The sequence below is a fragment of the Salmo salar genome, chromosome 18 (genome assembly GCF_965601325.2).
Source record: "Salmo salar chromosome 18, fSalSal1, whole genome shotgun sequence".
NCBI classification, from domain to species: Eukaryota; Metazoa; Chordata; class Actinopteri; order Salmoniformes; family Salmonidae; genus Salmo; species Salmo salar.
In genome coordinates this window covers 92,168,793-92,181,160 of record NC_138308.1, presented here as the reverse complement: position 1 = coordinate 92,181,160, position 12,368 = coordinate 92,168,793, and the positions used below count along the sequence as shown (strand labels likewise).

Genomic DNA, 12,368 nt, shown 5'->3' with positions numbered 1-12,368 from the left:
GCACCAGCATATGGTCTCACAAGGGGTCTGAGGATCTCATCTCGGTACCTAATGGCAGTCAGGCTACCTCTGGCGAGCACATGGAGGGCTGTGCGGCCCCCCAAAGAAATGCCACCCCACACCATGACTGACCCACCGCCAAACCGGTCATGCTGGAGGATGTTGCAGGCAGCGGAACGTTCTCCACGGCGTCTCCAGACTCTGTCACGTCTGTCACGTACTCAGTGTGAACCTGCTTTCATCTGTGAAGAGCACAGGGCGCCAGTGGCGAATTTGCCAATCTTGGTGTTCTCTGGCAAATGCCAAACGTCCTGCATGGTGTTGGGCTGTAAGCACAACCCCCACCTGTGGACGTCGGGCCCTCATACCACCCCCATGGAGTCTGTTTCTAACCGTTTGAGCAGACACATGCACATTTGTGGCCTGCTGGAGGTCATTTTGCAGGGCTCTGGCAGTGCTTCTCCTGCTCCTCCTTGCACAAAGGCGGAGGTAGCGGTCCTGCTGCTGGGTTGTTGCCCTCCTACGGCCTCCTCCACGTCTCCTGATGTACTGGCCTGTCTCCTGGTAGCGCCTCCATGCTCTGGACACTACGCTGATAGACACAGCAAACCTTCTTGCCACAGCTCGCATTGATGTGCCATCCTGGATGAGCTGCACTACTTGAGCCACTTGTGTGGGTTGTAGACTCCGTCTCATGCTACCACTAGAGTGAAAGCACCGCCAGCATTCAAAAGTGACCAAAATATCAGCCAGGAAGCATTGGAACTGAGAAGTGGTCTGTGGTCCCCACCTGCAGAACCACTTCTTTATTGGGGGTGTCTTGCTAATTGCCTATAATTTCCACCTGTTGTCTATTCCATTTGCACAACAGCATGTGAAATTTATTGTCAATCAGTGTTGCTTCCTAAGTGGACAGTTTGATTTCATAGAAGTGTGATTGACTTGGAGTTACATTGTGTTGTTTAAGTGTTCCCTTTATTTTTTTGAGCAGTGTATAACAGAGACAGTAGATCTAGCTGGTCTGTCATAATATAACAGAGACAGTAGATCTAGCTGGTCTGTCATAATATAACAGAGACAGTAGTTCTAGCTGGTCTGTCATAATATAACAGAGACAGTAGATCTAGCTGGTCTGTCATAATATAACAGAGACAGTAGATCTAGCTGGTCTGTCATAATATAACAGAGACAGTAGATCTAGCTGGTCTGTCATAAGATAACAGAGACAGTAGATCTAGCTGGTCTGTCATAAGATAACAGAGACAGTAGATCTAGCTGGTCTGTCATAAGATAACAGAGACAGTAGATCTAGCTGGTCTGTCATAAGATAACAGAGACAGTAGATCTAGCTGGTCTGTCATAATATAATAGAGACAGTAGATCTAGCTGGTCTGTCATAATATAACAGAGACAGTAGATCTAGCTGGTCTGTCATAATATAACAGAGACAGTAGATCTAGCTGGTCTGTCATAATATAACAGAGACAGTAGATCTAGCTGGTCTGTCATAATATAACAGAGACAGTAGATCTAGCTGGTCTGTCATAATATAACAGAGACAGTAGATCTAGCTGGTCTGTCATAAGATAACAGAGACAGTAGATCTAGCTGGTCTGTCATAAGATAATAGAGACAGTAGATCTAGCTGGTCTGTCATAATATAACAGAGACAGTAGATCTAGCTGGTCTGTCATAATATAACAGAGACAGTAGATCTAGCTGGTCTGTCATAATATAACAGAGACAGTACCTCCATGTCATACACGAGACCTCGTAGATTTAAATTTCTCAATTGTTGCCATTTAATTATTTTAATATACAGTGCATTCGGAAAGTACTCAGACCCCTTGACTTTTCCCACATTTTGTTCCAGCTTTCTAAAATTGATTACATAGTTTTCCCCCTCAATCTACACATAGTAACCCATCATGACAAAGTAAACATTTTTGGAAATTTTAGCAAATTCATTTAAAAAAAAAAAACCCCGGAAATATCACATTTACATAAGTATTCAGACCCTTTACTAAGTACTTTGCTGAAGCACCTTTGGCAGCGATTACAACCTTGAGTCTTCTTGGGTATGACGCTACAAGCTTGGCACACCTGTATTTGGGGAGTTCCTCCCATTCTTCTCTGTAGATCCTCTCAAGCACTGTCAGGTTGGATGGTCTCTCCAGAGATGTTCGATCGGGCTCAAGTCCGGGCTCTGGCTGGGCTACTCAAGGACATTCAGAGACTTGTCCCGAAATCAGTCCTGCGTTGTTTTGGCTGTGTGCTTAGGTTTCGTTGTCCTGTTGGAAGATGAACCTTCGCCCCAGTCTGAGGTCCTGAGTGCTCTGGAGCAGGTTTTCATCAAGGATCTCTATCATTTGCTCCGTTCATCTTTGCCTCAATCCTGACTAGTCTCCCAGTCCCTGCCACTGAAAAACATCCCCACAGCATGATGCTACCACCACCATGCTTCACCATAGGGATGGTGCCAAGTGTCCTCCAGACGTGAAGCTTGGCATTCAGGCCAAAGAGTTCCATCTTGGTTTCATCAGAGCAGAGAATCTTGTTTCTCATGGTCTGAGAGTCCTTTACGTGCCTTTTGGCAAGCTCCAAGCGGGCTGTCATGTGCCTTTTATTGAGGAGTGGCTTCCGTCTGGCCACTCTACCATAAAGGCCTGATTGGTGGAATGCTGCAGAGATCGTTGTCCTTCTGGAAGGTTCTCCCATCTCCACAGAGGAACTCTGGAGCTCTGTCAGAGTGACCATCGGGTTCTTGGACACCTCCCGTACCAAGGCCCTTCTCCCCCGATTGCTCAGTTTGGCCGGGCGACCAGCTCTAGGAAGAGTCTTGGTGGTTCCAAACGTCTTCCATTTAATAATAATGGAGGCCACTGTGTTCTTGGGGACCTTCAATGCTGCAGAAATATTTTGGTACCCTTCCCCAGATCTGTGCCTCGATACAATCCTGTCTCTGATCTCTACAGACAATTCCTTTGACATCATGGCTTAGTTTTTAGACAGGTGTGTGTCTTTCCAAATCAATTGAATTTACCACAGGTGGACTCCAAACAAGTTGTAGAAACATCTCAAGGATGATCAATGGAAACAGGATGCACCTGAGCTCAATTTCAAGTCTCATAGCAAAGAGTCTGAATACTTATGTAAGGTTTCTGTTTTTTATTTTTAATACATTTGCAATACTTGCCCCAAAACTTTTTTTTCCATTGGCATTATGGGGTATTATGTATTTTTTAAATAATTTAATCAATTTTAGAATAAGGCTGTAACGTAACAAAATGTGGAAAAAGTCAGTGGGTCTGAATACTTACACAAGACACTGTGTATTATTATTGCTCAAACATATTGTTAATTTATGTAATACTTCATATCCATAGCTTTGGCAACAGTGGCAACCACCCATTTATGCCAATAATGCATCTATAGAATTGAAAGAAATATACTTTTTTTCCTTTGAGTGGTTCCTTCATCTCTCTCGCACTCTCGCACTCTCACTCTCGCACTCTCACTCTCGCACTCTCTGAGTAATCAGTATAATAGAGCAGCCACACATTGACATAGCCAGCAACACACACACGACCAAAAGCCACCCCAACTACACACACTGGCCTCTGCCTGCCTGAGCAATTTATTATTTTTATTAATTTTTTATTTAACCTTTATTTAACTAGGCGAGTCAGTTAAGAACAAATTCTTATTTACAATGACGGCCTAGGAACAGTGGGTTAACTGCCTTGTTCAGGGGCAGACAGACAGACAGACAGACAGACAGACAGACAGACAGACAGACAGACAGACAGACAGACAGACAGACAGACAGACAGACAGACAGAATGCTGAACACTGTCTCCGCCTGGTAGAACACAGTGAGGACAGAATGCTGAACACTGTCTCCGCCTGGTAGAACACAGTGAGGACAGAATGCTGAACACTGTCTCCGCCTGGTAGAACACAGTGAGGACAGAATGCTGAACACTGTCTCCGCCTGGTAGAACACAGTGAGGACAGAATGCTGAACACTGTCTCCGCCTGGTAGAACACAGTGAGGACAGAATGCTGAACACTGTCTCCGCCTGGTAGAACACAGTGAGGACAGAATGCTGAACACTGTCTCCGCCTGGTAGAACACAGTGAGGACAGAATGCTGAACACTGTCTCCGCCTGGTAGAACACAGTGAGGACAGAATGCTGAACACTGTCTCCGCCTGGTAGAACACAGTGAGGACAGAATGCTGAACACTGTCTCCGCCTGGTAGAACACAGTGAGGACAGAATGCTGAACACTGTCTCCGCCTGGTAGAACACAGTGAGGACAGAATGCTGAACACTGTCTCCGCCTGGTAGAACACAGTGAGGACAGAATGCTGAACACTGTCTCCGCCTGGTAGAACACAGTGAGGACAGAATGCTGAACACTGTCTCCGCCTGGTAGAACACAGTGAGGACAGAATGCTGAACACTGTCTCCGCCTGGTAGAACACAGTGAGGACAGAATGCTGAACACTGTCTCCGCCTGGTAGAACACAGTGAGGACAGAATGCTGAACACTGTCTCCGCCTGGTAGAACACAGTGAGGACAGAATGCTGAACACTGTCTCCGCCTGGTAGAACACAGTGAGGACAGAATGCTGAACACTGTCTCCGCCTGGTAGAACACAGTGAGGACAGAATGTTGAACACTGTCTCCGCCTGGTAGAACACAGTGAGGACAGAATGCTGAACACTGTCTCCGCCTGGTAGAACACAGTGAGGACAGAATGCTGAACACTGTCTCCGCCTGGTAGAACACAGTGAGGACAGAATGTTGACTGTTCCAACAGAACACCAACTTCAACTCAACTGAGAGAGACAGTTGGGCTGCATCTCAATAGTCTACAATGGCTTCCTCTCCTAGTCTCCTCTCCTTCAAGTCCTTCAGGAGGAGAGCGGTGGGATAGAAGAATGAAAATAAATCATGTGTGAGAGAGAATGCAGCGTGTCTGAGCTGAGGGGGATTGTAGGGGTGGTTCAAAATGGATCCAGTCCAAATGCTGAAGGAATTGAGATACAGCCCAAGTCCAAAGTGGAGGCTACACAGGAAGTGATGCAACAAGACAGGAAGCAGTTCCTGCCAGAAGAGAAAGTGGTGTCTCTGTGTGTATGACTAAAGTGTGTATGTTGAAAAGTGTGTGTGTCTGTGTTACCTCTTTCCCGGTGAGGACGTGGCGTGCCAGTTTGACTTTTGCGAAGTTGCCCTTGCCAATGGTCTTCAGCAACCGATAGTTACCGATGTGAGGGGTCTCCTCCACCGTCGTGGCAACCGAGTTCCGACATCGCGGCATGCTGGGACGGCCCCCCGCCTTGGTGTCCTGGTAGAAGGGAGGGGGGGAGAGAGTTGTTTAAGTACAGGGATTTCAACTAGATTAAGCCGCGGGCCAATTTGTTATTGAGGAGGAACCTACTTACAAATAATTGGTAGACTGCAAATTGACCGCAAGAAACCCCAACAGATATTTGAATGAAGCATTATATAATCTCAAACCTTGCTAACATACAGTGGTGGAAAAAAGTATTTGATCCCCTGCTGATTTTGTACGTTTGCCCACTGATAAAGAAATGATCAGTCTATAATTTTAATAGGTTTATTTGAACAGTGAGAGACATAATAACAACAAAAAAATCCAGAACAACGCATGTCAAAAATGTTATAAATTGATTTGAATTTTAATGAGGGAAATAAGTATTTGACCCCCTCTCAAGCAGAAAGATTTCTGGCTCCCAGGTGTCTTTTATACAGGTAACGAGCTGAGATTAGGAGCACACTCTTAAAGGGAGTGCTCCTAACCACAGCTTGTTACCTGTATAAAATACACCTGTCCACAGAAGCAATCAATCAATCAGATTCCAAACTCTCCACCATGGCCAAGACCAAAGAGCTCTCCAAGGATGTCAGGGTCAAGATTGTAGACCTACACAAGGCTGGAATGGGCTACAAGACCATCGCCAAGCAGCTTGGTGAGAAGGTGACAACATTTGGTGCGATTATTCGCAAATGGAAGAAACACAAAAGAACTGTCAATATCCCTCGGCCTGGGCCACCATGCAAGATCTCACCTCGTGGGGTTGCAATGATCATGAGAACGGTGAGGAATCAGCCCAGAACTACACGGGAGGATCTTGTCAATGATCTCAAGGCAGCTGGGACCATAGTCATCAAGAAAACAATTGGTAACACACTACACCGTGAAGGACTGAAATCCTGCAGCGACCGCAAGGTCCCCCTGCTCAAGAATACATATACATGCCCGTCTGAAGTTTGCTAGTGAACATCTGAACGATTCAGAGGACAACTGGTGATAGTGTTGTGGTCAAATAAGACCAAAATGGTGCTCTTTGGCATCTACTCAACTCGCCGTGTTTGGAGGAGGAGGAATGCTGCCTATGACCCCAAGAACACCATCTCCACCGTCAAACATGGAGGTGGAAACATTATGCTTTGGGGGTGTTTTTCTGCTAAGGGGACAGGACAACTTCACCGCATCAAAGGGACGATGGACGGGGCCATGTACCGTCAAATCTTGGGTGAGAACATCTTTCCCTCAGCCAGGGCATTGAAAATGGGTCGTGGATAGATATTCCAGCATGACAATGACCCAAAACACACGGCCAAGGCAACAAAGGAGTGGCTCAAGAAGAAGCACATTAAGGTCCTGGAGTGGCCTAGCCAGTCTCCAGACCTTAATCCCATAGAAAATCTGTGGAGGGAGCTGAAGGTTCGAGTTGCCAAACGTCAGCCTCGAAACCTTGATGACTTGGAGAAGATCTGCAAAGAGGAGTGGGACAAAATCCCTCCTGAGATCTGTGCAAACCTGGTGGCCAACTACAAGAAACGTCTGACCTCTGTGATTGCCAACAAGGGTTTTGCCACCAAGTACATGTTTTGCAGAGGGGTCAAATACTTATTTCCCTCATTAAAATGCAAATCATTTTATAACATTTTTGACGTGTTTTTCTGGATTTTTGTTGTTGTTATTCTGTCTCTCACTGTTCAAATAAACCTACCATTAAAATTATAGACTGATCATTTCTTTGTAAGTGGGCAAATGTACAAAATCAGCAGGGGATCAAATACTTTTTTCCCCCCACTGTATGTATACGATTACATACACTGACGTTACAAAACGGGCCAGGGATGCAGGACCATGTTGACTCTAACGTTTCCCACAGTTGTATCAAGTTGGCTGGATGTCCTTTGGGTGGTGGACCATTCTTGATACACACGGGAAACTGTTGAAAAACCCAGCAGCGTTGCAGTTCCTTTCACAAACCAGTACGCCTGGCACCTACTTCCATACCTCGTTCAAAGGCACTTCAATCTTTTGTCTTGCCGATTCACCCTCTGAATGTCACACACAATCCATGTATCAATTGTCTCAAGGCTTAAAAATCCTTCTTTAACCTGTCTCCTCCCCTTCATCTACATTGATTGAAGTGGATTTAACAAGTGACATCAATAAGGGTTCATAACTTTCACCTGGATTCACCTGGATTCACCTGGTCAGTCTGTGTCATGGGAAGAGCAGGTGTTCTTCATGTTTTGTACACTTAGTGTAGATCTCTCTATTTTGCGTGGGAATACAGAACAGAATTCTTTGGAACAGATTTGCTAAATTAAAATCAATTGGACCTGATTAGCTGATGTTTTTACATTTCTTTTTTGGTCTGAAAACTTGGGCGGCCAAATAAAAGACACCCTCGGGCAGCCAGTTGGAGAACCCTGATAACCCTCGGGCAGCCAGTTGGAGAACCCTGATAACCCTCGGGCAGCCAGTTGGGGAACCCTGATAACCCTCGGGCAGCCAGTTGGGGAACCCTGATAACCCTCGGGCAGCCAGTTGAACCCTGATAACCCTCGGGCAGCCAGTTGGAGAACCCTGATAACCCTCGGGCAGCCAGTTGGGGAACCCTGATAACCCTCGGGCAGCCAGTTGGGGAACCCTGATAACCCTCGGGCAGCCAGTTGGAGAACCCTGATAACCCTCGGGCAGCCAGTTGGTGAACCCTGATAACCCTCGGGCAGCCAGTTGGGGAACCCTGATAACCCTCGGGCAGCCAGTTGGAGAACCCTGATAACCCTCGGGCAGCCAGTTGGAGAACCCTGATAACCCTCGGGCAGCCAGTTGGGGAACCCTGATAACCCTCGGGCAGCCAGTTGGGGAACCCTGATAACCCTCGGGCAGCCAGTTGGGGAACCCTGATAACCCTCGGGCAGCCAGTTGGGGAACCCTGATAACCCTCGGGCAGCCAGTTGGGGAACCCTGATAACCCTCGGGCAGCCAGTTGGGGAACCCTGATAACCCTCGGGCAGCCAGTTGAGGAACCCTGATAACCCTCGGGCAGCCAGTTGGGGAACCCTGATAACCCTCGGGCAGCCAGTTGGAGAACCCTGATAACCCTCGGGCAGCCAGTTGGAGAACCCTGATAACCCTCGGGCAGCCAGTTGGGGAACCCTGATAACCCTCGGGCAGCCAGTTGGGGAACCCTGATAACCCTCGGGCAGCCAGTTGGGGAACCCTGATAACCCTCGGGCAGCCAGTTGGGGAACCCTGATAACCCTCGGGCAGCCAGTTGGGGAACCCTGATAACCCTCGGGCAGCCAGTTGGGGAACCCTGATAACCCTCGGGCAGCCAGTTGGAGAACCCTGATAACCCTCGGGCAGCCAGTTGGAGAACCCTGATAACCCTCGGGCAGCCAGTTGGGGAACCCTGTTAACCCTCGGGCAGCCAGTTGGGGAACCCTGATAACCCTCGGGCAGCCAGTTGGGGAACCCTGATAACCCTCGGGCAGCCAGTTGGGGAACCCTGATAACCCTCGGGCAGCCAGTTGGAGAACCCTGATAACCCTCGGGCAGCCAGTTGGGGAACCCTGATAACCCTCGGGCAGCCAGTTGGAGAACCCTGATAACCCTCGGGCAGCCAGTTGGGGAACCCTGTTAACCCTCGGGCAGCCAGTTGAACCCTGATAACCCTCGGGCAGCCAGTTGGAGAACCCTGATAACCCTCGGGCAGCCAGTTGAGGAACCCTGATAACCCTCGGGCAGCCAGTTGGGGAACCCTGATAACCCTCGGGCAGCCAGTTGGAGAACCCTGATAACCCTCGGGCAGCCAGTTGGAGAACCCTGATAACCCTCGGGCAGCCAGTTGGAGAACCCTGATAACCCTCGGGCAGCCAGTTGGGGAACCCTGCGAACCCTCGGGCAGCCAGTTGGGGAACCCTGATAACCCTCGGGCAGCCAGTTGGGGAACCCTGATAACCCTCGGGCAGCCAGTTGGAGAACCCTGATAACCCTCGGGCAGCCAGTTGAGAACTCTGCTTCAGTAGGTCATATGGTTTGAGTGTAGTCTGAGCCCAGGAGTGTGAAGGTGAACGGAAAGGCTCTGGAGCAACGAACCGCCCTTGCTGTCTCTGCCTGGCCGGTTCCCCTCTCTCCACTGGGATTCTCTGCCTCTAACCCTATTACAGGGGCTGAGTCACTGGCTTACTGGTGTTCTTCCATGCTGTCCCTAGGAGGGGTGCGTCACTTGAGTGGGTTGAGTCACTGACGTGGTCTTCCTGTCTGGGTTGGCGCCCCCCCTTGGGTTGTGCCGTGGCGGAGATCTTTGTGGGCTATACTCGGCCTTGTCTCAGGATGGTAAGTTGGTGGTTGAAGATATCCCTCTAGTGGTGTGGGGGCTGTGCTTTGACAAAGTGGGTGGGGTTATATCCTGCCTTTTTGGCCCTGTCCGGGGGTATCATCGGATGGGGCCACAGTGTCTCCTGACCCCTCCGGTCTCAGCCTCCAGTATTTATGCTGCAGTAGTTTATGTGTCGGGGGGCTAGGGTCAGTCTATTATATCTGGAGTATTTCTCCTGTCTTATCCGGTGTCCTGTGTGAATTTAAGTATGCTCCCTCTAACTCGCTCTCGCTCTCTTTCTCTCTCTCGGAGGACCTGAGCCCTAGGACCATGCCTCAGGACTACCTGGCATGATGACTCCTTGCTGTCCCCAGTCCACCTGGCCGTGCTGCTGCTCCAGTTTCAACTGTTCTGCCTGCGGCTATGGAACCCTGACCTGTTCACTGGACGTGCTACCTGTCCCAGACCTGCTGTTTTCAACTCTCTAGAGACAGCAGGAGTGGTAGAGATACTCTCAATGATCGGCTATGAAAAGCCAACTGACATTTACTCTTGAGGTGCTGACTTGTTGCACCCTTGACAACTACTGTGATTATTATTATTTGACCCTGCTGGTAATTTATGAACATTTGAACATCTTGGCCATGTTCTGTTATAATCTCCACCCGACACAGCCAGAAGAGGACTGGCCACCCCGCATAGCCTGGTTCCTCTCTAGGTTTCTTCCTAGGTTTTGGCCTTTCTAGGGAGTTTTTCCTAGCCACCGTGCTTCTACACCTGCATTGCTTGCTGTTTGGGGTTTTAGGCTGTGTTTCTGTACAGCACTTTGAGATATCAGCTGATGTAAGAAGGACTATATAAATACATTTGATTTGAACCCTCGGGCAGCCAGTTGGGGAACCCTGTTCTAGGACATCATCTGTAACAAGAATGAAACTTTACATTTTGTTGACAACCACTAAAATAAACAAGTCAAACCTAAAAAATGCACAACAGAGAGACAGGGAAGCTGAAGGGACAGGGAAAACGTTTACCAAAGATACAAAGAACTCTTAACAGGTTTCACCTATTCCTCTGGAGTTCACCACACTGGAACACACACACAGACACTCACTCACTTTCTAGACTAACAGAACCCTGACAAGGTTGGAACCTCCCAGACTAACAGAACACTGACAAGGTTAGAACCTCCCAGACTAACAGAACACTAACAAGGTTAGAACCTCCCAGACTAACAGAACACTGACAAGGTTAGAACCTAGACTAACAGAACACTAACAAGGTTAGAACCTCCCAGACTAACAGAACACTAACAAGGTTAGACCCTCCCAGACTAACAGAACACTGACAAGGTTAGAACCTCCCAGACTAACAGAACACTAACAAGGTTAGACCCTCCCAGACTAACAGAACACTAACAAGGTTAGACCCTCCCAGACTAACAGAACACTGACAAGGTTAGAACCTCCCAGACTAACAGAACACTAACAAGGTTAGACCCTCCCAGACTAACAGAACACTAACAAGGTTAGACCCTCCCAGACTAACAGAACACTAACAAGGTTAGAACCTCCCAGACTAACAGAACACTAACAAGGTTAGACCCTCCCAGACTAACAGAACACTGACAAGGTTAGAACCTCCCAGACTAACAGAACACTAACAAGGTTAGAACCTCCCAGACTAACAGAACACTGACAAGGTTAGACCCTCCCAGACTAACAGAACCCTGACAAGGTTAGACCCTCCCAGACTAACAGAACACTGACAAGGTTAGAACCTCCCAGACTAACAGAACACTGACAAGGTTAGACCCTCCCAGACTAACAGAACACTAACAAGGTTAGACCCTCCCAGACTAACAGAACACTGACAAGGTTAGAACCTCCCAGACTAACAGAACACTGACAAGGTTAGAACCTCCCAGACTAACAGAACACTGACAAGGTTAGAACCTCCCAGACTAACAGAACACTGACAAGGTTAGAACCTCCCAGACTAACAGAACACTGACAAGGTTAGAACCTCCCAGACTAACAGAACCCTGACAAGGTTAGACCCTCCCAGACTAACAGAACACTGACAAGGTTAGAACCTCCCAGACTAACAGAACACTGACAAGGTTAGACCCTCCCAGACTAACAGAACACTAACAAGGTTAGAACCTCCCAGACTAACAGAACACTGACAAGGTTAGAACCTCCCAGACTAACAGAACACTGACAAGGTTAGACCCTCCCAGACTAACAGAACACTGACAAGGTTAGACCCTCCCAGACTAACAGAACACTGACAAGGTTAGAACCTCCCAGACTAACAGAACACTAACAAGGTTAGAACCTCCCAGACTAACAGAACACTGACAAGGTTAGACCCTCCCAGACTAACAGAACACTGACAAGGTTAGAACCTCCCAGACTAACAGAACACTGACAAGGTTAGACCCTCCCAGACTAACAGAACACTGACAAGGTTAGAACCTCCCAGACTAACAGAACACTGACAAGGTTAGACCCTCCCAGACTAACAGAACACTAACAAGGTTAGACCCTCCCAGACTAACAGAACACTGACAAGGTTAGACCCTCCCAGACTAACAGAACACTGACAAGGTTAGACCCTCCCAGACTAACAGAACACTGACAAGGTTAGACCCTCCCAGACTAACAGAACACTGACAAGGTTAGAACCTCCCAGACTAACAG

The 12,368-nt window shown here is 48.2% G+C and overlaps 1 protein-coding gene across 6 annotated transcripts in view; it reads right to left on the bottom strand.

Annotated features, from left to right (window-relative positions):
* mark2b (MAP/microtubule affinity-regulating kinase 2b) overlaps positions 1-12,368 on the bottom strand; it is a 148,229-nt gene that overhangs the window by 104,450 nt on the left and 31,411 nt on the right. For all 6 annotated transcript variants that reach the window (XM_082965307.1, XM_082965309.1, XM_082965305.1 and 3 more), the window contains exon 2: positions 5,193-5,357. In XM_082965307.1, coding sequence (XP_082821433.1) covers positions 5,193-5,357 — 165 coding nt within the window. The remainder of the gene's footprint in view (positions 1-5,192; positions 5,358-12,368) is intronic.